Here is a 27,612-nt window from a genome sequence, read left to right as displayed (position 1 = left end):
TCAAATACATGTCCCTATAAAAATAAACAAGTCATTACATGACTTGCAATCTTATAAATACTCATAACTCTGACTCACTCTGAGCATGTAATAACTATTATAGATGTTAAGCAGTACAGTCACAGCACATACAAGGTCTCATATCAACCACTATGATTAGCTATAGAAAAACTCCTCCTTCCAGCATCTCATGCCGTGAGTCCCTGACCTACTCAGCAAAAACAGTATAATACAATCTATAATACGCACAATGTAATACTCAAATAATTGATCATAATCAATCGCAGCGGAACATAAGGAGCACAGCTGTTTCCTATCAGTGGTTGGTTTCCTCTTGTCTTTTCCCTGGAGAACATTAACTGACTGAATTAAAATGCAATCTCTCTCTCTCTCTCTCTCTCTCTCTCTCTCTCTCTCTCTCTCTCTCTCTCTCTCTCCCTCCCTCTTATACCCACACTGGATGCAGGCAGGCGTGCTCACACCGGCATATTCACTCAGCTTCCACATCGCTCTCCCTTCTCCATCTCTGTGTCTCTATCCCTCCCTACTCTCTCCACTGGTGGATTTTAGCCCACTGCTGTGTGGAACACCGGTAAGAACAAATCAATCTCTCCTTCAGTGTGTTTCTCAATGTTTCTGTGTCCGTGTGTCTCTTTCTGGTTCTGTTTTACTGGAGTCAAACAAAGGATTGGGGTGGGGCTGGATGAGCAGAGGCTGACTGCTGATGGCAGCTGTGAAAGGATGTGAAAGAGGGATGTTGAGGATGGTGATGGTGGTGGTGATAAGGGAACAATAGAGCAAATGTTTGAATAATCAGGTTTGCTGATGAACTGGAAAAAAGGTGAGATTATGACTGTTGCTGTCAATATCAAGACTTGGCAGGGCTGGCTATAAGCACCATTACTAGCTACAGGGTAATCAAGCAATGATTCAGTGTGCCTCATTTCAAGACATTTCTTGATTCTGGCCATGTGCCCAGCATATCTATTTCTATTTCAGAGCGATTCTGTTAGGCCTCATTCAAATCCATACTGGTGAGAATGATTTTACAGTAGCTTGGTTTGCAAATGACTGGCTGCAGGCTAGTGGGCTTGTCACATATACACAGCAGTCTCTGATAGAGCAGTGGTTGAAACAGGAGGGCCTGGGCCAGACTGTGAAAGACAGATTAGTCAAACGTGTGGCTAGGTCAGGTATTGGACTGCAGTGGGGCATTGCCTAGATCCACGAGGCTGCAGGGGTGGATGCAGAGGCAGAGAAAGAGAGAGAGAGAGAGAGAGAGAGAGAGAGAGAGAGAGAGAGAGAGAGACACAGAGAGAGAGAAACAGAGAGGATGCAGAGGAAGAGAACAAAGACCTCAGCCTCAGAGAGGGAAAAGCAAAGACAATGGAGGGAACAGACAGCTAGGTAAAAATAGGCACATGTTAGTTACATAGGCATTTTGGAGAGGGGAATATTAAGAGAGAGCATGTGTGAGGCAGCCACTCTCAGGCACCCATGTCTGAGCTGCACATGCCGTAACCACTCCCTTTATGTGAAGTCAGTTACAAAGATTATCTTAAATATCAGACAAAGCCATCAAGATTTCCGACAGCTCTCGTGATGACTGGTCCAAAACATTGCTCTTACACTATACAATATATCTAATACAATCACACATGTCTATTATGTTATGCTGTATAAGTATGACGGCTGACAGGAAAGGTCAAATCTATTGTTTTTTTTTCCATCTTTCACAGCCAAAATGTCTGACAAGCCTGACATGACTGAGATTGCCCGTTTCGACAAGGCAAAGCTGAAGAAGACAGAAACAAAAGAAAAAAACCCTCTGCCCACCAAAGAGAGTAAGTGCCCCTTGTGTCTTATGTGTGTGTTTCTGGGCGGTGTTGAAGCCTTGAGCCCCTGCATCAGTTTTCCTGTCAGTGGCTACTCATCACTTCCACTGCTGTCAAAAGACTACACGCTCAGCAAACAGAGCAGCAGCAAAAACAATTTGCTGCAACATCAGCACATCATTGATATACAGCAAATCAAAAAGCTGCATTCCTCTCACATATCTGCTGAACACATGCCTGCCAACCTAAGCTATCTTCTTCTTTTCCTCCCCAGCCATCGAGCAAGAGAGGAAAGGCGATGCCACACCTTGACTTCTGAGCACAGGAAGAAAAGAAGCTGAGATGACACAGCAAAAAGCACTTTCTTTTGATTATCACAGTATTTCAATCCCTTACTTTGTCTTCAGAAAAGTGACTGGGATGCCGTAAGGTTATATGGCATCCTCACATGGGGGCTCTCTTACCACCTGGGTGGAAAAACTTTAGCCTTGGTGCCTGTCTTGCACTATTAGCCTATAGCTAACATGTCTCCAATATTGCCAAACTGGGTAGTGGTGTAGTGATGTAGCACAGAGAGACAGGCAGGCATCCAGGCTAAGGGGAGGTGTGCGTGTGTGTGTGTGTGTGGGGTCTATGGACATGGGAGCAATCGCAGTCTAATCATGTGGGATTTTTTCTTAATAAACTTTTTACTTTTCTTTATGAAATAAATATGAAGACATGGAACCAGTCAGCCCTGTGCATATTGCTGTCTCCTTTATGTCTATGTGCAAACTTCAGGCTCTAATACACATACTCATGAGGCACGAACTCATCATGCACAGCCATGGAATATATGCAATCAATTATTTGTCTAGACTGCTTGCACTTGGCTTGTACAGTATATAAAGTAATGCAGTAAACAACTATGTAATTCACACCTCAAATAAAAAAATAAAATGTATTATTATTAGTGTTATTATTAAATATGAGTGCATACTCAGAGCCATAGTCTTGATGTTAATCCTACATCACCAGATATTTATGATGTGGACAAACAGGGGCCATATTCCAGCATACTTTACTGAAAGAAAAAAAAGAATACGGGTTGGAAACACATATTTTGATACCTTAATAATAATAGTAATGTATTCCAAGTGACTGATATCCAACACATGATCACAGATTCACAGAAAACCAAACCAACACATTAACAACAAAACTCAACTCCTTATGAGAAGGTCTTTCATCCTCTCTTTTGAAATGGCTCAACAAGGCTGCTAGCCTGCTAACATTTAGAGCAAGCTTAGCTTGTGGGCTTTTACTTGGCATTAGAGCTTAAACTATTACTTGATTAATAGACAGAAACTACCTGTAAACTGTCAACAATTCTGATTATTGGTTAATTGTTGTCATTTTTAAGCACAAAAAAAGCCAAAGGTTTCCATTATTCCATCTTTTCCAATGTAACTATTATCTATTTGTCTTAGTCTTTCAGTAAATTGAAAACCTTTGAGTTATAAAATGCAAGCTATTTGAAGCCTCACCCTGGGCTCTGGGAAATTGTGATGGTTATTTTTTCCCTATAATACACTACATGTTATCAACCAAATGATTAATTGATAAAATAATATTTTAGAAACTAATTGGCAGATTAAATGCAAATGAAAATGATGTGAATATCAACAGCAACATCACGGTCGCGCAGACACACCAGTGCCACCAAACCCAGGGCTGTGGGTTGCTGTCGTTAGCAGGAGCTAGCTTGCTAGGTGGCAGTAGCTGAGCATGCCTGAGGCTGTGGAGGAATGTGGTTGGCTGAAAGGCGAGGGGGGCGGGGCCTGGTGACCACAATACTGTCATGAAGAGTGACAAAATACTAAAACAAAAGCAACACTGTAAAATACCTCTTTGGAAAACAAATAGATGTTTACAAGAAGGGCATTTAAAATAAATATAAAAAAAAAAACAATGAAGAATAAAATTCACGAAAAAATGAAATGAAACTTTTCAAAACAATGATTTGAGTTTTAAGAATTCATTGATTTATTTCAATAGCCTATTTATTGGACTTTTACTGTTTTTTTTCCTGCCTTATTTTTTAGATATCTTCTTGAAGTAGCCTATTAATCATTTATCTCCACGGCAGCAAGGGTCAGTTCTATCCCCAAAGCTGCGGCTGACTGATGTCGCTGTCTGGCGTCAGCAGTCCTGCCACCCTTCCTCGGCCTGTCAGACCCGTCACCTCCGGAGCCTTTAAGGCGTCACTTCTCTCACCTTGCACTGCCGTAAATCACCCGTTAACGCTCCCTGGACGGCCTAATGTGTCTGAAATGTCTGTTAGAACAATTTAATTAGCGCGCATTTTGACTTCATGTTATTTTAAGCATCGTGCAACTCAAAGGTCCTGACCCTGCCGTTTCCTAGAATACACATCATACAAACCATGCATGAAAAATGAAGTCCATAATGATGTCTGGAGCACTTATAGGCTGAATTATTAGTATTCACTTTTTCTTTTAATCTATATTATTACGTATGATAATACACCTTTATCCGATAATATATTTGACAGGTGACTACATTTCTGACGTGTCACCTTATTTGTTACAATAAAGAAATCAAATATATTTCTTTAAACGAATTAACAACCATTTGTCCTTTGACAGTTTCGGTGTTTATGAGACATCTAGCACCCATGCTGCAACACGCCCAGATGGATGGACTATTGTTTGCATGTTACTAAACCATTTAAATCGTTAAATTAGCCGTCGGTTAAGGACATATTATGAAGCATCCCAGATAGATTTTTAATCGCTCTGTATTATTCTCCAATCAGGTGTTGAGGGGCTCTAGGTTTCAGTCATATTTTAGAATGAATATGAGCGATATCTAATTAGTAGGGATTATCCTCACCTACACCTCTCCACCTCGCCCAGCCCTCCGTCTATTGTCCGCCGCGCACAGTCAATTGTTGTTTTAAGGGATTTTGAGTGGTTTAAAGGGGATTTGACAAGTGTAAGCGATCTGATTTAAGAATAAAAAATGTAATGTCAATCACTAACTAACTTCTCTCACATCAAGTATGAAATGACAGAAACTGGCTGTTGATGATCGCAGTGATTATGGAGGCTAAATCAAGGAAGATAATCAGCAGAATGAAATGGGATGGGACTAAATGCTGGATAATCCCAGATTTCTATAATTAATGATCAATATGAATTCAATATTTTCAGTTTTCAATCTACAAATCAAAACCACAAATGATTGACCATATAGTCTACCTTAAAACATTAACGCTCGTCTTTGTTTATACCCTTGTAAATTCCAGACTGTTTTCACACCAAGTTGTTTCCCAGGGAAACATCTATTATCCTATTATCACAACGATGCCAATGTCGCCGATGTGTGAGGCAGTATTTACATGACTATACCATCAGCTCCTGAAAGACTTTATGGCTTTCTTTCCCCCTGGGACACTGGTGCCATTTCCCAAACGTTTCCAACTACACATGAAGCCTCACGGCAGCGTTTGGTTCTGTATTTCCGTTAAGTATGAATAGCATTTAATAAGAAACAATAGGCTATATATAATGCATTTTGCTAAAACCAAGTCGTGCTGTGTTATATTTGTGGCCTCAGTGCAGCAGCCAACCCCTCTCCAAATCCCCTAACAATAAATCCCTATAATATTCCTATATCACTATAGAGGCGTATATAGGCTATTCTCAATTTGACTTATATCATAATACACCTGAAATTAAGTGAGTATATGATTAATAAAGGGTTTTATTTGTCGTAATGCTCATACGGGATAATATATTCTGGATATGCTTGAATTCGTGGGAAGAGTGTATAAGGATCAGAGCCTGGGAACGACAGGTGAATGAATGAGAGGCTGTTTAACTGTCTGCGTCACTTCTTTGAAGTGCACTTATGCACCGACGGCTCCTATTTGTCTACTGGAAACGGCAATCAATGTCGTCGTCGACGCTTTTTCACAGTGAAACGTTAGCTGCAGGACAAATCTGTCAATCAAAGGGACAAGACCATATAAATATCATCAGCGTGGAGTCTGGCTACAACTCCAGTTGCCTTCCTCTCTCTTGGCACTCACATCTGGAACACAAACAAACAAGCCTCGGGTTGGAATACAGCTGTTATGGGACCTCTGCATCTCCTCCCAGCCATGGTCCTCTCCATGTGCTGTCATGCTCACTTTGCATTAGCTTGGTATGTTGCTTGCTTTTGGATGAATTAAAAAAAATACTAGTGTTATGTGCGTTTGCTGGTATAGTGACCTGGGATTAACGTGGCTGTCTTGTTTTCTTATTATAGGACGGTGAATAATTTCCTCATGACTGGACCTAAGGTAAACACATTTCCATGTATCTGCACGTATTGTGTGTAAAAGTTATTCTATAAATTCACATATTTTAGGTGAATTTGTAATGAATTAATACATATTCGTATTGGTTAAATGCAATAATGACTAACGTTACCCCTTTTCTCTCAAGGCTTTTCTGACCTATGCCGGTAGTGTGCAAGTGGGCGCACAGAGTGGAATATATGAGTGTAAACACCAGTTCGCGTGGGAGAGGTGGAACTGCCCAGAAAACACGCTCCAATTATCCACACACAACGGCCTTCGAAGTGGTAAGACATGTGTATCCATATATCTGTATCATTTGCATGACTTGCAGCAACTGTCAACTTTGCTGAAGCACAAAGTTAATCCTTCAACGCAGAGAGGGGGCTGCTGATTGTGCGCTCTGATTTAACCCTATTCATTCCTAGTACTGCCTTTACGCAGGGATTACACACTTTTTACGCACAGTATTTGTGCGTAGAATTTTATTAATTTAAATGACGGTCCCACATTCGATTGCAAACTAAAACATTGTGATATGTGTCACTTATTGTAGCCACAAGAGAGACGGCTTTTGTCCATGCCATCAGCGCGGCCGGAGTGATGTACACGCTCACCAAGAACTGTAGTATGGGAGACTTTGACAACTGCGGCTGTGATGACTCCAGAATTGGACAGACAGGTACTTACTTCTCTATGCTATACGTGGTCTGTTTACAACTAAACTGAATTACTTGAGACTGTCTATTCCTAAAACTGAATAACACTGTGCGTTTTTGAATCCCCAGGTGGTAGAGGATGGATTTGGGGAGGCTGCAGTGACAATGTGGCGTTTGGAGAGAAGATCTCCAAACAGTTTGTGGACGCGCTGGAAGGTGGGCATGACTCGCGCGCATCAGTCAACCTACATAACAACGAGGCAGGCAGACTGGTAAGCTATGATTTTACTATTATTAGTCACTTAAGTTTGTTATCACTTTTGAATGTATGTTCTCAAATTCAAAAATTTATGAATAGGTCAGGGGATGAAAAGTGATTTGTCACTGACATTTACGCATGAGTTCAAATCCAAGAAGGAGAAAGTCGGGCAGGTTTAATATACACATTTACTAACTAAACTACTAACTAACTAAACACTCTCACTCTCTTTGCAGGCCATCACAGCTACCATGAGGAGAGCCTGTAAGTGTCACGGAGTGTCTGGGAGCTGCAGTATCCAGACCTGCTGGATGCAGCTGGCCGACTTCAGAGAGGTGGGCAACTACCTGAAAATGAAGCACGAGCATGCAAAGAAACTTGAGATGGACAAGAACCCGGTGAGGGCTGGGAACAGCGCGGACAATCGAGGAGCTATAGCGCAAGCTTTTCGAAGCATCGCTCGTATAGAGCTCATTTACCTGGAGGATTCCCCGGATTACTGCGTCAAGAACCACAGCCTGGGATTTCAGGGCACCGAGGGGCGGGAGTGTCTGAAGGCTGACAAGAACATGTCCCAGTGGGAGAGAAAGAGTTGCCGCAGGCTGTGCTATGGATGCGGCCTCAGAGTGGTGGAGAAGCGCATTGAGGTTGTCAGCAGCTGCAACTGCAAATTCCACTGGTGCTGCACAGTGAAGTGTGACAAATGCACGAAAGTTGTTACTAAATATTACTGTGCGCGTAAAGGAGGTGGGAGAAAACCACAGAATAAAACGAAGCGCAGACATCATGCGCGGCGGCACTGATTGCCATTTGTTGCATAGACAATCCTCACACTTCATTTATTTCAACATTATGGACATCAATAAGCATTATTATGTTTACAAGAATGTTATTTTCATTTCCAACTATCACCTGAAGCCTTTTAATGCACTTGATCGTATTAATTTGATTCTGTATATTAATCAAACTCTCCACGCATGCTCACTCGTTTATGTTGGAGTTTAGGGGATGATTGGTTGGATTTGTCTTCTGTGAAGTCTGAAAAATATTTTATATGTATTTTTAATTAAAAATGTAAATAAGTATTTGTATACAATATGCATGCCTCAAACGGATTTTTTTTTAGTGGCAGAATTTTGTATATTGGTGCCCTGGTGTCATACAGCCTCGGGAAGAAAATAAACGGTTACCTAAATGCCATCCTTTGAAGTGCGCATATAGGCGTTTCCTGAAAACGTCAACCAATCAGCTTTCTCGGACCTCGGGGACAAAGAACAAGAGTTCCATTTGTTCTTCATTCAAATAAAAGAGAAAGTTGCAGCACACAGGGCCAACATAACTACATCTCTACTTTGAGGGATAAAGGTGTATAGATGAAAATGGTGCATTCATTATTCTGGCTCCTGCCTCTTTTATACAAAATGTGTCCGGGACATGCTTGGTAAGAGACTATCTACACCGTTTGCATCTTTTCTATATGTGTAGACTTAAGACAAATTGATCTCATTCTTTATCCTCTATCTTCTTTTCAGGGTGGCAAGTAACTTTCTTATGACGGGACCCAAGGTAAATAGAATAGATTCATCTGACAAGTTCTGGATACCATTTCTAAATGTGAATCAGGCCACAAAATGACATTGCCTCTCCCGCAGGCTTATCTCACCTATGCAAGAAGCGTGCAGAGGGGCGCGCAGGCTGGGATTGAGGAGTGCAAACACCAGTTTGCTTGGGATAGATGGAACTGTCCCGACAGTGCAACTCAACTCAAAGGACTAAAACGCGGTAGGTTGAGATGGTCAATTCCCTTTTCTTCATTATGTTACGTATGCGGGTCCTAAAATGCTGAAGAGAAAACGGCGTGCGTAAAATATGTAAAGAACATATGCAATAATACAGGACATCATAGAGAAATGGAAATACATGGGTATGGGTCCACAAACAAACATGAATATGGGCCTATTAGTTACATGTTTATGTTGCATTCATTTTCATGTTATAGATGCCCATTTTATAGTTTGTAATTATAAAAAGGTTAGAGTTTTTTTTATATATATATATATATATTGGTTGATCACTCACTTATATAAATGTGATCGCCACTTTTCTCTCATTACCAGCCACCAGAGAGACTTCTTTCATCCACGCTATGAGTGCAGCGGGGGTCATGTACACTCTGACCAGGAACTGTAGTCTGGGAGACCTCGACAACTGCGGCTGTGATGTCTCCAAAAACGGAAAAATTGGTAAGGTTCTGAGGAAAAACACATATTACCGAATATTTTAAATGGTTTGCGTTGGCATGTTGTGCCTAAAAAAAACTTATATTCGATCTATTCAAGTTCTGATATGTCCTTTCTTTAGATGGTTAAATTTGGTGACCTGATTTAAGTGATATTTTGTGTGCAGGCGGCCGTGGCTGGCTGTGGGGTGGCTGTAGTGATAACGTGGATTTCGGAGAGAGGATTTCCAAACAGTACGTGGATGCGCAAGAGACCGGTCAGGACTCCAGGGCTGCTGTCAACCTGCACAACAACGAGGCAGGGCGGCTGGTAAGTTCTATTCACAGCACAAGCATTTATTTGACATTACACAGTTTTAAAGTTGTAGGCAGTTAATAACTTCCCCTGGTTGCCAACAGGCCGTAAAGGCAACAATGAAGCGCATCTGTAGATGCCATGGCATGTCTGAGAGCTGCAGTGTCCAAACCTGCTGGACACAGCTGTCAGATTTCAGAGAAATCGGCAACTACTTGAAGATCAAGCACGGTCAAGCTCAAAAACTGGACATCGACAAAAAGCACATGCGGGCTGGCAACAGCGCGGACAACCGAGGTGCCATCGTGGACGCGTTTGGCAGCGTCGCCCAGACAGAGCTCATCTACCTGGAGGACTCCCCGGACTACTGCAGGAAGAACAGCAGCTCGGGACTGCACGGCACCGAGGGCCGGGAGTGCGTGCAGCACGGAGAGGGTTTAACTCAGTGGGAGAGGCGTAGCTGCCGCAGGTTGTGTCATGAATGCGGCCTGAGGGTGGAAGAGAGGCGCACGGAGGTGGTGAGCAGCTGCAACTGCAAATTCCACTGGTGCTGCACGGTGAACTGTGCGGACTGCTCTCAGGTTGTAGTCAAACACGCGTGCGCCAGGAGGGAAGGTGCTGACGGGCACGGCGTTAGACGGAAATACCGTGAACCCAAGTGAGAAAAAACAGTATATGGATCTGTTACCATAGGCTACATCACTGTAAAGTCTGTTGAATAATGGTCCATATCAAGATGTTAAATGTCTGTTTGCACTTTTCATGTCTCCTTTAAATACTTGAGTGTCTATTTATGAATACTGTGTTTTGTGTAATTAAAATAAAATATAAATAAAGACTTCTGAATGGCACGTTTGATTATTTTACGTAGGCCCTAATAACCACCGGATCATTGGATTTCATGAGGGGGCACACAAGTTTAGTATAAGAATGGATCGAATACACTTAACAGAGGATTACATGGATAACATGGTGCAGTTCGCACCTATCCAAGGTGTTGATCCAGCGTTGATCCACTATCACTTTGATGTCAACGTGTATTGATTTCATTCAAGGAGCAGTGAGGCTTTGAAAGACAAATTAGGGAAGCATTTCCACCGCTAGAAGTTTATTTGGCCTGATAATCTGGGACACCACTGCCTATACCAGCCTTTGTCACAACCCACAGGCAATGCAAATGTATCACAACACATCAAAGCTTGTGAAGGGAAACGCGTTTACAGACTGGAACACAACTTGTGACCAAACTTTACTGTTTCTCATCAAAGTGGGTCACATTGGGGTCCAGATATTACATTGGAAATCCAGTGAGGCGACAGTAAGGCCTATAAATAAGTGTGACTCAGATTCTACATTGAAAGCAAGTGACATATCTAATCTTATAATGTGCAAGTAATTAGGTCTAAGAGAAGCCTTGTCTCCGCCCACTGGCCTATCTGTGTCTTAAGAGCCATTCATTTGCCTCTTTCTCTCCTCTACCCCCTGTATCTCCAAAAAATCTTCATCTCAGCTGGAGGTGTCATAAATCTGCCACTGTCTCAGCTAAATGAGTGATGGCATGGATATTACCTTCATGAGGGGGTCCATGCCTGGGGGACAAAATCTGTTTCACTATCTTTACAGACCAGTTAAAGCCATAAATAACAAGATAAGTGAGACATACAGCACAGATTATCATTACATTATATAGCTGATCAACTGGTGTTACTTTTAGAAGATCTCTGGAAACGTTATAGTCTATTTAGTCAACACTGCTGGTTGTTTAAAATTTGACATATAAGCTCTGGGCACTGATAAAAAAACAAACACCCAAACTGCATTAGAAACACTTAAACACTGTCAAACAACTGGCAGACACAACTCCACATAAATGAAAATCATATGGTTAATGTAAGACAAAATGGGTTTCTGGGGCAGGAAATGTCTTACAAGAAAGGACAGAAAAGATGAGAAACTACCACTACACACAGAGTAAAAAAAAAATCCTGACTGTAGAAGGAACAAGTAACACTCTCACAGACCAAAACACTCCCTCCCATCCTTCCCATTTGTCTGTTTGCTTCTGGGGATGTCCTGTATTTCCCATGCTGTCCTGCTGTGCGTTAATGAAGGTTTCGCCCCACTGGAAGCCCTCACCGATCCGCCCCTTATCTCCACCCTTTCCACAGAGTGCATTATTGGCTCCATATTGGTCCCATATGATGGCTGTCGCTTGGTAGTGCTTTACAAGTTGCTGATAAAATGTATAGGGAGAGGGTCAGTTATTTATCTTGCAACAGTTTTGAAAAATGAGCAATTTTCAAACATGTTGTACTTAATAAAAACAACCATCTTTACATTGATGTAATACTTAGCTAAAGGTGTTGCATCTCTTGCTTTATAATTTTACTGTATTTCTTGCCTCTTATACAATGGCAGTACCGTGTCTTTCATGGGGTGGGGGTGGGGGTATGATTCCCAATCAGGATAGAAGAAGAAAACAGGGGAAGAGGGGGTGATCTCCCACAGGGACCCCCCAGGAGGACTCATGTATTCACCCAGACATGCCTGGGGGTCTTGGGAGATGTGAGCGTGATTGATCATTCCTTCTCTCTGCTGCCCTCCTCTCTCACCTGGGTGTGAGATACCAAGAGGCCTGTTGCAGGCCGCAGGCTGCATGCTGGCATACAAGATCTGACACAGCCTTCAACAATGCCATGTTATGAATTAGAATAAAAAGCATGTATGAGGTCGCAACATGACTCACAAGAAACATCTCTAAGCAGCAACATCCATCTATGCATATAAATAAAACTATTTAGAAGAGTATGTCAACATTTAATCCAAATACACACAAGTTTATTTAGATCTAATCATATTTAAAATAGTTTAAGAAATCTGCATCTCACATTAAATTAGACACATACGTTTGCACAAAATAAAATGATAACCACGGTATGCAGCTACAAGCCTGTGGTAGTGTACGTAGGTGTGTGAAAGGAAATCAGCAGGCTCTATGTTTAGACATAGATATACTCTGCAGTGTGCATGTACTTAAATTAGTGCAGTGCTTTAAAACCACAGAAACTTTCTACTTAAGTCTTTTACACGAAAGACATGATGAGGCACCACGAAAACGCTTATTTAAAGGTTAGAGAGATGATTCTAAACTTTCATTATAAAGGTAGGTTGAGTATGTTGAGGACTTTAACAGACACAGTTTTGTGAGCCCACTGCAAAACAAATAGCTCCTGCTGTCATTAAACCCTTCATGCACGGTGGATGCGATACCCACGAGAGACAAGCATGAGTTTAAACAATGCTCCCTCTAAAGTGGAAGTGATGGGATGGAATCCCCAAAGTCTAGCTGACTACTTGAGGAGGGTGAGTATCAAAAGAACAGCATCAAGTTGAAATAAAATGTTTATACAGTTATACAAAATAATAGCAGTCCAACATCACTAACCTCATAAATCAAATTTTTTTGGTAGAAGTGATATTTCTACATGGCAAATCATTTCCTAGTAAGTGTTGTAGAGTCATAGAAAACCAACAGACCAACAGTCATGACATCATGCTGCTCATTCTGGGTAATTGAATCTGTAATTGAAAGGGGCATGTTCAAAATAATAGCAGTGTTGTGTTCAGTTAGTGAGGTGATTGATTCTGCGAAGAAACAGGTGTCAGTTATGGCCCATATTTATGGAAGGAAGGAAGGAAGCTAATGTTGTGAAGGAAGCAAATGTTGTGCAAAATGGGTCGTTCCAGACATTGCTCTGAGGAACAGCGGACCTTGATTAAAAAGTTGATTGGAGAGGGGAAAACATATAAAGAAGTGCAGAAAATGATAGGCTGCTCAGCCAAAATGATTTCAAATGCCTTGAAATGGCATCCAGAGCCTGAACGACGTGGGAAAAAATGGTCAACTACCATTTGAATGGATCGAAGAATAGCCAAAATGGCAAAGGCTCAACCAATGATATCAGCTCCAGGAAAATCAAAGAAGACTTAAAGTTAAGTGTGAGTACTGTTAGGATCAGAAGAAGGCTATGTTAAGCTAAGCTATCAGCTAGAAGCCCCCGCAAAGTCCCACTGCTGAAAAACAGACATGTACTGAATAGGTTGATATCTGCCAAAAGACACATTGACTGGCCAAAGGAGAAATGGGGCAACATTCTGGGGACTGATGAGAGCAAAACTGTTCATTTTGGGTGTAGGGGCCGCAGACAGTTTGTCCGACGACCCCCATGCACTGAATTCAAGCCACAGTACACTGTGAAGACAGTAAAGCATGGTGGTGTTATGGGATGTTTCTCATACTGTGGTGTTGGGCCTATTTATCGCATACCAGGGATCATGGATCAGTTTCAATACATCAGAATACTTGAAGAGGTCATGTTGCCTTATGCTGAAGAGGAAATGCCTTTGAAATGGGTCTTTCAACAAGACAATGACCCAAAACACACCAGTAAGAGAGCAAAGTCTTGGTTCCAGATGAAGAAGACTGATGTTATGGAGTGGCCAGCCCAATCCCCAGACCTCAATCCCATAGAAAACTTGTGGGGTGACATCAAAAATGCTGTTTCTGAGGCAAAACCCAGTAATGCAGAGGAATTGTGGAATGTAGTTCAATGGTCCTGGGCTGGAATACCTGTTCACAGGTGCCATGATGGCACATGGTGAATGTGCAGTGTTCCCAATGCATTGATATTATGGAATTAAAAGCTATTCTAAGGATTTTGAGCATTATTCACTTTTTTTAAACACACTGCTATTATTCTGAACACAACTGTACATCTTCGGGTTTCTGCAGGTTTTATTAAGTCAAATGTAAGACTTTTTAAGAGTTTTTTAAGACCCTTTATGAATGAAATTTAAGACCTATATCATGACATCAAAAGTACAACAAAATGCAGAGTCACAAAAGTACTTGCATATTAAATAAATGTATTCAAATTGAATAAAAGCGACAGAGTAATAATAACCTGTACATGTACAGCAAATTATATTTGGATGAGCGAAAGAAAGAACTACAACACCACAGAATTAAAAAAACAAACATTTCAGTGAGCATTAGAGGCAGCCTTACATGGACGTGGGGAAATTTAAGACCCGTTTAAAATGATTTGAGACCTAGAACACAGTACTCAGCAAATGTAAGACTTTTTAAGGCCTATAATTTTGATTTTGAAATTTTAGACTTTTTTTAGACTTCTTAAGACCCTGCAGAAACCCTAATCCTCTGTCAAGTATTGTAGTTCCTTTCTTATTAAATTGTGTAAAATGTGACATGTTAAAATGTTTATCTCAAATGGGCCTATACAATATGTATGAAACTAAGTAAAGCATACAATACATATTGCTTGAGTAATGTAAGCAACAGTTTAGTCTGTTACGGTACAGATCCATTTTTGCGACACGACTGAAGCGTGGTGTCATGACGTCATACATCAATGGTTGATGCTCCACGCCCCTAACCGGCAGCTGATTGGACAAACGTGTCACGTGGGTCTCAAGAATTTCAAGCCACTGTCAGGGCGGTTCGGACGAAATATACAATCACGTATTTTACAAAAATAGTTCACCGAAACGTGTTTCTGAAATCATTTTAAGCGAGAAATAGGCCAAACAGTTGCTGAATCTGTCTTCATTTCAGATCGACAACGGTCAGTTTAAAAGATTTTTGTCTACTTCTACTGGATAGTCGCGTCGCGTTCAACAGATTCATTTGCATAAAGATGGGCATCGGCCAGCTTTTTTGACGCCTTCCCGGGATGCTTTGCAGGCGCGTTAAAGTCGCTTGACGTCACCCATAGGAATAAAGTGACAAATGGATCAGCACTGTTAGAATATATTTTCTTAATTTTCAAAAGAAATTTAATGCAGTATATTTCATAATACTAAACCTAAAAAGTGGAACTCTAAGACAGGTAAATTTCAGACAATTATATAACTCCTAATACTATGCAGTACAAGTTAATTTGACTGCTCTAAAAGTGTGTGACATCTTCTCAGCTTAGGTTATCTGGCTGCGACAAATTTGTGACAAAGGGCAGCATAACTGGAGCACAGTTCATGGTAAGTATGTGTATATCTCTGGAGTCCTTTACACTTTTTTACCATTCTGAAACTACTCTGAGCAATTGATTTTCTATTTTTCATTTATATTATATATATTTATATTCATTTATACTCCAGCAAATGACTGCGCATGAACTTCAAGTGTTCCCCAGCCTTTATGTCCCGTGAGTCCAACTGAAGAAATATTTATTTCATTGACACCAAACAGTTTTCCAACCATAAATATTGTTTATAAATCTTAGTCTTATCTTGACAGAATAATTACTAAGATCCAAAGTGAAATCAACAAGGGGGAACAGAAGAGGGCCTTCGGTCATACGTAAGAAAACAGTCTTTATTTTGCAGCTTCTACCGAATATGACATTGTAACTGAACAATGCATAATTTTCTCATTTATTTTTTTGCAGATCAAAGGCACAAAAGTACCCAAAACAAGGTAAAGAACACTTGGATTCAACTATACTACTGATGTGATAAAGCCATGAATCCTTTAGGCCTGATACTATTCTTTTCACGGTTTATTGCCCTACAGTATTTGTACAGAAGGAAGAAGTTTGGGACTCTGATGAGTTGGTAAGTAAAAAGCTTAAGTTATTTTTATAAGTTTTAATGATACAAACTTCAGGGTCAAAGTCAAAGCAAATTAATAAAATTAAGTGACAAAAGTAATAGTTCACAAAACTGTATTTTGTACTTGTGTCCTGTCACATATCTGGGCTGTGGTCAGGACAATGACAGTGATCATGACTATGAAGGTCCACACCAGGAGGGGGGGGAAGACAGCTACATCAGTGCTCTGAATGAGCCACAAACAGCTGAGCAACGAGACAGTGACGAGACCTATGAAGAGAACTACGAGAGGCCTTCCTCTGAGGACATATTGAAGCCATCTCCAGCTCCAAGAGGGGATACACTTCAGGACAGTCAGTGCTAGCTGTACACAAAGAAATGCAATCACATGTGAAAACATATCAGTGTAATCTGCTGCCTTTCATTTTATATGCTTTGAAAGCAGAACTGGTGATTATATTTGCTGCAGGCCTAACTTTAAAAAATCTGTGTACGTATGTGAGTAGATCCGGTTAATGAGCCGATCCCTGCTGAAAGGACCTCAAAACCTCCACATCCCCGCCCACCAAGAATGACCCCTCAGAGACCTCTAAAAGCACCAGGTGACTGTACAATTAACACCTCCTCCCCCATCTGACTTACTGATGATGATCTAAGCCTTATGTAAAACATGTTTCTCTATTTTCCAAACACCAGCCAGCCAACCCAATCTGCATATCGACAGGAGCAGGAAGCCTGGGCAATGTGGCCCATCCCAGACAGACCTTATGAAACCAAGTATGTGCTGCTTATTACGTAGTGTTTGGAGTGGTCGTAACAGTTGAACAGCAAAATGTCGTGATCTTGTCACAATATTACACATTTCTGTTTCACATTATCCATCATGTCCACAAGAGGGCAGCGCTGTCAAGACTCCTGGCTCATCCACAAGCAAGATCCTTAAACCAAGAGTTCCCAGACCTACAGATGTGGCCAACAGGTAGGCCAACCTGAAACAATTTGAAAGTCTAAACATGCCCTTCATTGTGGGTAATGCAATTATTGAAGTTGTCTTTTAATAATGTTTAATTTCATCTCTCCCTTCCAAGAGCAAGTAAACCCATTCCACTTCCTCCAGTACCAACACAGCCTGCTAAGGTTAACAATTCAATACCAGGACCAAGTGAGGTGAGAATCAAAAGTGGAATCACTATTGAGCCATGATTTTCCATTCATACTGTGCTTGCTGGATAACACGTATGAGCTTTTCTGTGCAATTTCACACTTTTGAGTACTTTCGGAATGGAAACAGCAGATGGCGATGTTGTAACAAGAACGTTATGGTGGGACCCTTAGGTCTGCTCTGAACTCAGGAGATTTGCATTTTATTCACTAGGTTGGGTAATTGTGATTATCTGTTACATTTCTTTTATATAGTTTAAGATAAGATAGACTTTATCGTCCCAAAGGAACATTTGTCTTGGACACATACCGTATCTGCTGTTAAGAAAAAAAAAAAAAAAAAACACAGTGCACGCATTCAGTATATGTACAGATTGCCACCAATCAACAAATGATTTAGTCCTTACTATGACTCGAATGATGTTGTACCCAGGGTTTGGATCCCAGCTGGTATGTAGGAAACGTGACCAGACATCAAGCTGAAGTTGCTCTCAGAGAGGTGAACAAGGTCAGGTGCTGCCTCACAGTCTCGCATATCTCATCCTCTTCTTTCTAGAGCACATAACACATATACAGGCAGCTGAAATTTAACAGGACTTGCAAAATCATTTTAAAATTTGTGTCTTTAGGATGGGGCATTTGTGATAAGGGACAGCTCACAAGGCATGGTTGAGCACCCCTACACCCTGATGCTGTTGATACATGGCAAGGTTTACAACATTATGATCCGTAACCAAGGCAACTCCTACTCCCTCGGCACTGGCCTCAAAAACACCAAGGTAAACTGAAAATGATGATGCCATTAACTACAATGTTAAACTGACAGGAAAAAGCCAGTCTGTTTTGACTTAAAGTAAACTGGAAAGTTCACATCTTGTGGCACACCTCGGGGAGTGCTGCCGACTTGTGCTGTGCTGCGTCATTAGGTCCCTGTCATTTTGTTTGTGTGCTGCTGTGCTGTAGAGTTTCCCCAGGGTGAAGGAGATGATTACCCACCACACACACACCCCACTGCTGCTCATTGATGCCACAGACCAGAGCTCTGAAGCGCAAAGCCAGTGTTGTCTGCTGCACCCTGCGGGACTCTGACCACTACCAACAACAAGCTTAATGTGGGTGTTTGCATCGGTCACTGTATGCTAATGTGTACGGCTTGTTCAGAAGGTTTTTTTAAACAACCAAACAAATGTCACAATCTTCACAAAAGACAAAAAGGTCATGGTTATATAATTCCTCTTTTTGGTAACTCCACTTGTACTTTTAGTTAACAGAATGAGAGAAAAATGAATGATTTTTACATGACTGATGGATTGTATATTTTATTAAACAATGTTTTCAAGACGCACAGGATTACCTCTGTTCTTCATGCCTCAAGTCAGCCTGGGGGCTGATGCTTCAGTGCCTCTTGGATTTTCCGAAAATGCCAACTTGTCAGGGTGGCCAACACAAACGATCAGATCACATTGCCTCAGCTGGGTTCGTACTGCCAGCAGAAAACAAATACCTTGTTTCACAAGTGCCACAGGTCAACACAGTTCTAAGATGTCTAAAAGTCCCGTTTCAAAGTATATAAGGTTCCAAACCAAACCTGATCACTGAGAAATTGCTATTTATTTGGATACATCCAAGAGTCGAGTTTTCTCCCAATTCTATTCTACACATTAATTCTAAGCAGGTTTTGAATATGATCTGCATTCACTCTGAAAAACAGACTACATTCACATAAAAGAGTCAAGTGTGAATACTAAATTAGATAGTGTAGTGTTGATGAACAGAATTGTAAGAGTAAGAGTAAAACAGAATTGTTCCACAGTGAAATGCACAATGAAAATAGAAGAGCTACTCACAGCTGGAACAATTTAAAAACAATTTGGGGGTGAGACAGAACAGACACACTAAATGTGTATTTTATCTTCAGGAAAAGAATTTCTTTGTTTTTAACAGGTTTTTAAATTTGAAACTGGCAACAGCTCTTAGAAATAACAGGTTGACATGTGTTCGAGCATGTCGGTTATCATTTTTAATTAGTACAAAATGTTTAAGGAGTATAATTTAGTGTATACTACAAGCCAAAACAATGTATTACACACACATATATTATTATTATTTTTTTTTTTTTTAAAGGGACAGAGCCAAATCAACACACCTCTGATGTTTGTTTCCAGGCTTTGAGTTGTTAGTATAAGCACTTAGTTGTATTCTAGTAAGACAACACAGTAAGTAGACCCCTTTGACTGCCTCTTTGCCCACAACTGTCCACCCTGCCAAAAAAGAAAGTGTCAACATCATTCCTCGTATCAAATGACATGATGGACAAGCATGTGTGTGATATCGTTCCGTTGCTCCTATCTACTTATCAGCAGAGTGCGATCTGACAGACATCATGTAGTAACTCTGCACCACTGACATCTACAAGCAAAGCTAAGTTGAGCAGCAGTTGGTGTGCAATATTCCAATTTTGGCTATCGCGTTTCAGATCTAGGACAACAGCTACATCACGTGCTTTGCATATTTGCAAATCAATCAACAAGGCCATCTTACTGGTATAATTGATGCTTACTGACATTTTGGAAGTGTAAAGGGAGCGGATGGGGACAAACAAACATACATGCCAGTTGATCCATGCAGTTAGATAAGGAGTCCAGCCCTTTTAGTATGTTTTCCAGATCAATGCAGGCAGTTGAAGTAGCTTGTTCTGTGCTCGTCTCTGTGTTTTCCATCTGAAAAAGAATTGCATAAGAAAAAACTGTAATGTTAAATATAATTATATACCATACACAAAATCTTACAAACTTGAAATGCAATTCTGAATGCTGGTGTAACATCCTGTGGTGGCATTTCCAGAAACACCATGGTGTGGTATGATGAGACAAAAAGGGAAAGCTTAGAAAACATCAGGTCACATTCATAGGTCATATTCTCATCAGGGGACGAGAATATTCGGCCAGTCTCTAATAACCAAACCTGTTCATGTATAATTATGTTTGTCCCTCTACAGATTCCGAGAATCTAGGCAGCTGTATGATAAGGGCATGTTTTATTTCAGGACTGTCTCCTTTTGGAGGTCGGTGGGCCTGCCACACTTTTGCATACTTCCCAGAAAGAGAGATAGGCTGAACTAGGCTTTAGCATCTGTGTTTATTAATATCTTTGTTTACCTTAAAGGTTCAGCTAAACGTAACGCCTCCAGCATGAGTTTAAATACACCTTCAGGAGGACAGGAACGGCACTGCACAATAGCACATCGTGGTTAAACTGTACTGCCGGCTTAATTGTCTCCTCATTTGAGTGTTCATTAAATGCTCCAGTGTAAGAAATCAAAATCTCCCAAATCTTCTTCACGTATATGAAATGAGTTGTGCTGCTCCTGAGTTTTTCCTTAACACATCTCAACTTAAACATAAGAGGATATTAATACAAGACACAATTAGGTGCCAGACATGTAAGTATATAAAGACCACAAATTGTTTTTTATTATTATTCAATAACAGGCTAAACAGGTCAGAAAACCTTATAACCTACAGAACACATACCATATGCAGGACAAGCTAACAACAATCAAAGAGCTGCAGTCTTTACATTAGTGAATAAAACTGTTTTACAGCTAAAAGTATGCTAAAGTGTGGCTCAGAGCAGAAATATCAGTCCAAAGACGTGCTTCTCCATAGCACAGTAAACATTAAAACAGAGCTTTAGCATTTACTTTGAAACACCATTTACAAGCTTTATCAAGCATTTCCACTTCAGCTCAGTGCTGTATTCTTGTAAACTAAAAACTGTGAAATCACATCTGAGTAGGTGTTGTGGCAGTAGAGTCAGGACACATGTCCATCTCTGGCTCCTGTTTTTGGTCTCCACAAACAGCAAAGCATTTATGATAGGCTTCTTCCAGTTTCTCCATAGCGGCCCCCAGCTCAGGACTGGTCCGCAGTGCCACCAAGTCATAAGCCATCCAAGTCAGCTGCACTACAGGTGGACAGAAAAACGATAACGTTAGTTAACGACTCCAAACTACAGACACCTGTGTCCCCAATGACTGTGATATCTAGCTAACACCAGTGCAGTAAGACAAAGCTACATAAGTTAACGTTACCTGATATATTTTCAACGTCTTCTATAATTCTCTCCAAATCCTTGTTCAGCTCCAACACGTCGTCGTTGATGTTCAGCGGAAGCTCGGGGAGCGAAGATAAATCGGTCATCTGAATTACAAACCAGCAAATGGCTTTTATAAGCTGTCGGTTAAAGTAGACCGACTAGGTAGTAACTGCTAGTCACACAGAGACTTCTCCGCAAAAAAACTGACTTTAGCTAACAGTGACAAGCCGTTCCTGACGTTAGCTTGTCACTGCAGCAAAGGTAAACTTTAGTTAGCTAGCTAACGTTAACGTTAGCTTAACATACAACGTCACGTTAGCAAGGTGCAATTAAAATTAAGATTCTGGCTGAGTAACAATGGTAACGTTACCTAAAAATACTAACTGACATTTTAATAAGCTGTTTATGCGGTTAAGAGGTATCATCAATTTAAAAATGTGCAAAACTTACGATAGAGAGCTGTTCTTGTTCTTCAGTGAATTGACGTTAGTTTGAAATAGAAACTTCTCGCGCTAACTTAAGAAAAAAAAAAAACGCAATTAATTTCAAAACGTAATGATGTAACTTCCGACGTTTGCCAAGATAAATTTGACATAACACCCCTTATTCCATAAACTGCCAGGACTATGGGCTATATATGGCTACTGTCACTACAATGCTATTATTAGCCCATTCTTCCTACTACTAGAATACATATGCACTTTTTCTACTTCTATGATATAGGCCTATATAGTGCTGGGTTTTAGAGGCCATTACATTTGTTATTGTTTTGTTCATCATAATTATCAGTCTTTATTTAGGCTTATAAGTGTGGCCCAAGCTTTACAGAATATATTAATGTAATGTGATAAATAAATGTAACATTAAATATTATCCATAGGCCTATTTAAAAATAAGTAAACACTAGTCACAAAATGTTATTTTTTCTGTAGGAGGTTGTTCATCTTCCTAGTGAATACAGGTTATAATATGTATGATTTAACTGTAGGCTATAATCTAAATAGGCCAAACAGTATTATTTCAGTCTGTTTAAATTTGCATCATAATCATCAAAGCATTCTAGATGAGTGAACTTAACTCAATTAATGTTGGAGTAACAGCTTGAGTGGAAAATTATTCAATTGAGGCTGAACAAAACCCCTGGAGGAACTGAACTAGCTGACAGCAGGAAAAAAAAGCAGAGAGAAAGCAGGAACAGACTACTCACCTGAGAAAACAACCAATCAAACGAGGCAGGGGGCGTTTCCAGGGAAACAGATAAAGCAGGTATGACAGGTGACATCTTGACACAAAGCAAGGGCAAGCAGGCAAGAAAGAGGTGGAGAAGAGTAGTCTACAACTTGGAAGTTTAGAGACCATCATTTGGATCAGCTCACGTTCAAATACCTGCAAAGGGTTAAACAAGAAAAGGACAAAACAAAACCGCTGCAAAAAAAAAAAAGACTTGCATAGAAAGGAAGGACAACTTTAGTCAAAGGGTTGAGAGGAGAATCTGAGAGGTGAGAAAACATTTCACAATGTCTTCATTTGAGGCCCAGGGCCAGTCTCCTCCTCGGTGTGGCCCACAGTTCCCCAGCCTCGGCCAGGAGCCCCCTGAACTCAGCATGTACAGCGAATGTTACTACCCTCCTCCTTCACTGCCGAGTCCTCAGCGCACCGCTCCGACGTCCTACGACCTCAGCGACTACACCACCTCCTCCCCAAACCCTTACCTCTGGTTCAACGGCTCCGGCATCAATACATCACCGTACCTGTCTACTTCCGGCCCACCTGGTAACCCCGGTCCTCCCTTTGTCCCTCAGCACTACGGCATGCAGAGGCCTTACCTGGGTCCTGCTGGAGCTGGGGGTCCAGGAGGGGAGTTGAGCTGGTTCTCTCTCCCTTCACAGGAAGACCTGATGAAGCTTGTCAGGCCACCTTACTCCTACTCCGCTCTCATCGCCATGGCTATCCACGGAGCACCAGACAGGAGACTGACATTGAGTCAGATTTACCAGTACGTGGCTGACAACTTTCCATTCTACAACAAGAGTAAAGCAGGCTGGCAGAATTCCATCAGACACAACCTGTCACTCAATGACTGCTTCAAAAAAGTACCAAGAGATGAGGATGATCCAGGTAATTTTTCTTGGTTTGTTATTGGCTCTGTTTTGAATATCTCTCTCTAGGAAGGGAAACCCTAATTTGCATATACAGTTTTATTGTATTGCTTTTTGAATGTGCTGTGGTGTTCTTTTGGTGTATTGTGTTGCAAAGCTATTTTCCCTTTTTTCAAATTGAAATTGAACCTCATCAACTCTACATTCTTGTCACAGGCAAGGGCAACTACTGGACACTTGACCCAAACTGTGAGAAGATGTTTGACAACGGAAACTTCCGACGCAAAAGGAAGAGGAAGTCCGATTTCCTGGCCGGTGGTGATGGCGGCTCAGGGGCTCTAGAGTCAGGTGACAGTGAGAGGGGCAGCCCCAAACACTCAACTGCCCTTAACATCTCTCCCACGGCGGACAGGATCCCCTCCCCTTCATCATCCGGTCCCACACCTTGTCTTAGCAGCTTCTTATCCGAGATGTCTGGAGTGTCTGCAGCTAATGAGGTGGGAGCTGACGGGTTAAGCAGGCCACTGCACCTTTCTTTAGATGGGCCTCATAGACCCACGCAACCTGGAAGCTTTGGTAGCTACTCCCCCAACTCAGGTGGCCCAGAGTGGGTGCCACAAGTGGCAGCTGCCCCGGTTCTCTCCTCTTCACCCACCCACTCTTCCCTAGGTTACACTAGTCCCATTCTCAGCCAGTACAATGGGTCCAGTGGGCATTTCTACCCTACACTGAGCTCGACAGGAATCATCTATCATCGTGAGGGCACAGAGGTTTAATAGGACATTAAGGGGGGAAAGTTTGGTTTAAAAAGACTCAGAATTTTACCTGTCTGGTTCCTTATGTTTGAGTAAGGTTTGGTTGTGAAAGACAATACCCACACAAACACACACAGTTTGCGCTGACTTAGACCGTTAAGATCACTATAGCGTGTGAAAGCAGAGTAAAAAGGCTGTGATTCCCACAGTAACTGCTGAGTCAGCAGCAATGGACTACGAGTGTCACTCGCTGAAACCGCAGTTAGCCTCGCTATCAGATCCTCAGTCAGCTTTTTATTTGAACTAAAGTTAGTCTCTATCAGATCTGACTCATTTTTAACAGATCCTGGATCTGATCTGCTGACATCAGGTCGTTCCACACTGCTATCTGTGATTCTTTGATGGTATCACCCACACAATGCTCACACAGCACATTTAGAGGAGTAGTTAAATTACACCATTGTCGACATAGCGTGTGTAGGAATTAGCAAAAGCTAAAAGGTAGACTTTCTGTCATGTTTTTTTTTTTTTTGTAGAACTAAAGCTAAACAATCTGATGAACTTACAGTCTTGGATAGTAGTAGGCCTAATTGTACTTAATATAAAATGTAAATATGTCAATGTGTTGTGTAATGTTATACATTTATATTGTCAGTTTGTTGGTGCAACTGTTTGTACAAAATTGATTCATAATGTATGGTACATGCTATATATGCTGTGTTTTTGATATGAATAAAAAGTTTTAGAGTTCTACAAATGGATTTCTCTTTCATTTTTATAAGGAATAATTATTAGTTACGAGCCACTGATGATATTATTTCTCTAAAACACCCACCCCCTCTTAAAAAAAGAAAAACAATAAGTAAGACATTAAGCACTTACTGACAGAAAACAGCCCTGTCAGACAAGCGATGACCAGTAGAGTACCTGCATGTTGGTGTAACCCGATCTTTGTGTGATGGATAGTTAACTGCTTCTCTTAAACTGTAAAAAACCACATTCCCATGCAATCCCATTGCTCTTTGCTACGCTAAACAAATCCATTTCTGTCACGCCATCTATACACATTTACTGCTAACTGGAGGCATGCAGCTTTAGAGGGACCTTAACTGTAAAAAGCTGTAAAGATGCTGAGCATGAATTAACTGTTAAATAAACATTCACTCAACGCAGTTCACAACATTCATAAATGGCCAAGCAGAATGTTAGGATGAATTTCACCGATATTATTGAAAGTTATTCAACACCACAGACAGTTGAGACTCTGAAAGATAACCAAAACATCGTATACAGGCAATGGGTGCTTTATTGTCACATGCACAGAGAAACAGGTTTGTACTGTATAAAGAAATTCCCAGATTGCTTTCTTCTGTAACTGCCAGGTACTTAAAAGAAAGAAAAAAGATACAGTAAAATGTAATGTACATAGAAGAAACAATCATAATGTAATATAAAAAGTATTATGATATAAAAACAAAGATACCATAATACCAGCATTGTACATTTGTGAAGTCAGATGTTGAACAATAAGGGTCTGAAGAAAAAGAGTCTGAACTGTGATGTATCAATTGTAATATGCTGCTGTCTGTTATATGGCTTAATACAGCATTTGTAATCCATACATTCATATAAAGAATACATTGGATATTCAAACAACTGAAACACATGAGTCCATGATTCCCCCACCCACTTTTAAATTTGGGCTTTACTTCATCATCAACTAAACTATCCAATTAGCAATAGCCATTTTCTGCACTAGTTAATTTAATTAACCCGAATTGTTTAATTGTGAGAAATAGTGGAATTTGCCAATCATTTTAATGGTTTTATTCTGTTCTTTGGTTGTCCTGCACATAAATATACACCCTTTGATCGGTGTCACCCTTAGGCCTTTATTTACCCTGAAACATAGGCAGCATGACAGTCATTTACACTAAACATAGAAAGAAAGAAAGAAAGAAAGAAAGAAAGAAAGAAAGTAAGAAAGAACACAACCCAAAACAAGTGATTTGGCAAAGTATATTAGTGGTTGGAGGTTAGAAGGTCAACCTGTCAAAATTTGCATAACTGATTTTAAAACAAGTGAAGGGGTTGCATTTGGATGGATCGTAAAAGTCTCGCTTTAGCTGAGCCAGACATATCTGATATAACTGTGTAAACTGTCCTGCCTCATACTGAGCCATTAACCTCAGAACTCATTCAAGGAATCCTGACTGAAATTCATATGCAAATAGATGATCTTTTAATATTATGTGAACAGAGTGGATCATGAGCTTTAAAAATAAAAGAGAGAGAAAGAAGTGGGAGATAAGCAGAGAAGAGGGTGGACAAAATAGAAAAGTACAGTAAATATCAGAATATCACTGTCCCAACATGCCGCACATCTTGTAAACAAGCTTAGTAACAGTGTTGGATTTTTATTCAAACTTGATTTTCTTTTTAGTTTAGAGGGTATGACTTAAATTTGGTTTCATATTTATTCTCATTATCTATCCCAAGATCTTTCTCGTTGTCCGTGTGTTGGTTCTTTTGTAAAAAGAAAAGAATATTTTTGAAGATATCTTTAGAAGGTAAAAATGAAACACCAAAGTATGGTTGACATTTTGTACCTTGTCATCTGCAAGTGCCTCTCTCATTCCAAGTGTCAATTGTAAAAAAGTTAAATGTTATGCACAAGAAATGTTATGCACAAACTAATCAACTAACTCTCTGTGTCTTGTTTTTAGACTTTGTGCTGGCAGGTGAAATATGTGGCATCAAGAACATGGGTTGCCTTTGTTGCATTGTCAATCCAACATGAGCTCTTTTTTTTTCCATCTACCAACAGGAACGTTATAGGGCTTTTGTCTCGGAGACTTCATTAACAGTCGTCATCACCTTCTGCTTTCTCATTCAAACATGTTTCAAATTTATGCAAATTTTGTAGCCGTTAATCACTCCTTGGGGATAGGCCTATACGAAGCAAGATTTGGCGTTACCGAGGTAACTTCAGGTTGTGTATCACGACGGTGGATCACTTGTTACCGGGTTACATCGCCGTGGTAACTTATGCTGAACACCTAACCTGCTCGGGAGCAGGTTATGTTGATAACGGCGTCACCGTTCTTAGAAGATCAGAGAGAGAAAGCGAGAGAGAGAGAGAGAGAGAGAGAGAGAGAGAGAGAGAGAGAGAGAGATTTTTACAAAACCTTTATTTTCAGAAAGACGTTTCTTTCTCTACCAGAACTTCATATT

The 27,612-nt window shown here is 40.7% G+C and overlaps 6 protein-coding genes across 6 annotated transcripts; 5 read left to right on the top strand and 1 right to left on the bottom strand.

Annotated features, from left to right (window-relative positions):
* Positions 1-444: 444 nt before the first annotated feature.
* On the top strand, positions 445-2,576 carry tmsb2 (thymosin beta 2). The gene is made up of 3 exons (XM_031302567.2): positions 445-592; positions 1,740-1,844; positions 2,110-2,576. The coding sequence occupies exons 2-3, from the start codon at positions 1,745-1,747 to the stop codon at positions 2,145-2,147; spliced, it is 138 nt and encodes a 45-aa protein (XP_031158427.1). The 5' UTR covers positions 445-592; positions 1,740-1,744; the 3' UTR covers positions 2,148-2,576.
* A 3,141-nt stretch (positions 2,577-5,717) lies between these two features.
* On the top strand, positions 5,718-8,100 carry LOC116052078 (protein Wnt-8a-like). Its single transcript, XM_031302566.2, has 6 exons — positions 5,718-6,047; positions 6,153-6,186; positions 6,332-6,470; positions 6,740-6,865; positions 6,972-7,114; positions 7,338-8,100. The coding sequence occupies exons 1-6, from the start codon at positions 5,977-5,979 to the stop codon at positions 7,902-7,904; spliced, it is 1,080 nt and encodes a 359-aa protein (XP_031158426.1). The 5' UTR covers positions 5,718-5,976; the 3' UTR covers positions 7,905-8,100.
* A 307-nt stretch (positions 8,101-8,407) lies between these two features.
* Positions 8,408-10,486, top strand: LOC116052061 (protein Wnt-8a-like). The gene is made up of 6 exons (XM_031302555.2): positions 8,408-8,542; positions 8,634-8,667; positions 8,754-8,883; positions 9,219-9,344; positions 9,508-9,650; positions 9,740-10,486. The coding sequence occupies exons 1-6, from the start codon at positions 8,475-8,477 to the stop codon at positions 10,295-10,297; spliced, it is 1,059 nt and encodes a 352-aa protein (XP_031158415.1). The 5' UTR covers positions 8,408-8,474; the 3' UTR covers positions 10,298-10,486.
* Positions 10,487-12,752: 2,266 nt separating this feature from the next.
* Positions 12,753-18,771, top strand: lcp2b (lymphocyte cytosolic protein 2b). The gene is made up of 14 exons (XM_031302557.2): positions 12,753-12,998; positions 15,630-15,692; positions 15,813-15,859; positions 15,952-16,014; positions 16,103-16,131; positions 16,228-16,268; positions 16,423-16,618; positions 16,772-16,867; positions 16,962-17,042; positions 17,160-17,244; positions 17,354-17,432; positions 17,860-17,934; positions 18,056-18,205; positions 18,390-18,771. The coding sequence occupies exons 1-14, from the start codon at positions 12,897-12,899 to the stop codon at positions 18,513-18,515; spliced, it is 1,233 nt and encodes a 410-aa protein (XP_031158417.1). The 5' UTR covers positions 12,753-12,896; the 3' UTR covers positions 18,516-18,771.
* Positions 18,772-20,900: 2,129 nt separating this feature from the next.
* syce3 (synaptonemal complex central element protein 3) lies at positions 20,901-22,127 on the bottom strand. The gene is made up of 3 exons (XM_031302559.2): positions 21,975-22,127; positions 21,520-21,628; positions 20,901-21,392 (listed from the first exon to the last, which is right to left on the bottom strand). Exons 2-3 carry the CDS (start codon positions 21,626-21,628, stop codon positions 21,211-21,213), a joined length of 291 nt encoding a protein of 96 aa, XP_031158419.1. The 5' UTR covers positions 21,975-22,127; the 3' UTR covers positions 20,901-21,210.
* Positions 22,128-22,799: 672 nt separating this feature from the next.
* On the top strand, positions 22,800-25,131 carry foxi3b (forkhead box I3b). The gene is made up of 2 exons (XM_031302558.2): positions 22,800-23,642; positions 23,840-25,131. Exons 1-2 carry the CDS (start codon positions 23,042-23,044, stop codon positions 24,397-24,399), a joined length of 1,161 nt encoding a protein of 386 aa, XP_031158418.1. The 5' UTR covers positions 22,800-23,041; the 3' UTR covers positions 24,400-25,131.
* Positions 25,132-27,612: the final 2,481 nt, after the last annotated feature.

Source organism: Sander lucioperca, chromosome 1 (assembly GCF_008315115.2).
Source record: "Sander lucioperca isolate FBNREF2018 chromosome 1, SLUC_FBN_1.2, whole genome shotgun sequence".
NCBI classification, from domain to species: domain Eukaryota; kingdom Metazoa; phylum Chordata; class Actinopteri; order Perciformes; family Percidae; genus Sander; species Sander lucioperca.
The sequence above is the reverse complement of the archived record's forward strand: the minus strand, read 5'-3'. Positions and strand labels throughout refer to the sequence as shown.

Excerpts from the sequence above, each read along its gene's own strand:
- tmsb2 (XM_031302567.2), top strand. The coding sequence starts at position 1,745 with ATGTCTGACAAGCCTGACATGACTGAGATTGCCCGTTTCGACAAGGCA. Across the intron at positions 1,845-2,109 it reads CCCTCTGCCCACCAAAGAGA|CCATCGAGCAAGAGAGGAAA; the intron begins GTAAGTGCCCCT and ends TTTCCTCCCCAG.
- LOC116052078 (XM_031302566.2), top strand. The coding sequence starts at position 5,977 with ATGGGACCTCTGCATCTCCTCCCAGCCATGGTCCTCTCCATGTGCTGT. Across the intron at positions 6,048-6,152 it reads GCTCACTTTGCATTAGCTTG|GACGGTGAATAATTTCCTCA; the intron begins GTATGTTGCTTG and ends TTCTTATTATAG. Across the intron at positions 6,471-6,739 it reads ACACAACGGCCTTCGAAGTG|CCACAAGAGAGACGGCTTTT; the intron begins GTAAGACATGTG and ends CACTTATTGTAG.
- LOC116052061 (XM_031302555.2), top strand. The coding sequence starts at position 8,475 with ATGAAAATGGTGCATTCATTATTCTGGCTCCTGCCTCTTTTATACAAA. Across the intron at positions 8,668-8,753 it reads TTCTTATGACGGGACCCAAG|GCTTATCTCACCTATGCAAG; the intron begins GTAAATAGAATA and ends CCTCTCCCGCAG. Across the intron at positions 8,884-9,218 it reads ACTCAAAGGACTAAAACGCG|CCACCAGAGAGACTTCTTTC; the intron begins GTAGGTTGAGAT and ends TCTCATTACCAG.
- lcp2b (XM_031302557.2), top strand. The coding sequence starts at position 12,897 with ATGCGATACCCACGAGAGACAAGCATGAGTTTAAACAATGCTCCCTCT. Across the intron at positions 16,269-16,422 it reads TTTGGGACTCTGATGAGTTG|GACAATGACAGTGATCATGA; the intron begins GTAAGTAAAAAG and ends GGCTGTGGTCAG. Across the intron at positions 18,206-18,389 it reads CTGGCCTCAAAAACACCAAG|AGTTTCCCCAGGGTGAAGGA; the intron begins GTAAACTGAAAA and ends GCTGTGCTGTAG.
- syce3 (XM_031302559.2), bottom strand. The coding sequence starts at position 21,628 with ATGACCGATTTATCTTCGCTCCCCGAGCTTCCGCTGAACATCAACGAC. Across the intron at positions 21,393-21,519 it reads AGACGTTGAAAATATATCAG|TGCAGCTGACTTGGATGGCT; the intron begins GTAACGTTAACT and ends GTCCACCTGTAG.
- foxi3b (XM_031302558.2), top strand. The coding sequence starts at position 23,042 with ATGTCTTCATTTGAGGCCCAGGGCCAGTCTCCTCCTCGGTGTGGCCCA. Across the intron at positions 23,643-23,839 it reads AAGAGATGAGGATGATCCAG|GCAAGGGCAACTACTGGACA; the intron begins GTAATTTTTCTT and ends TTCTTGTCACAG.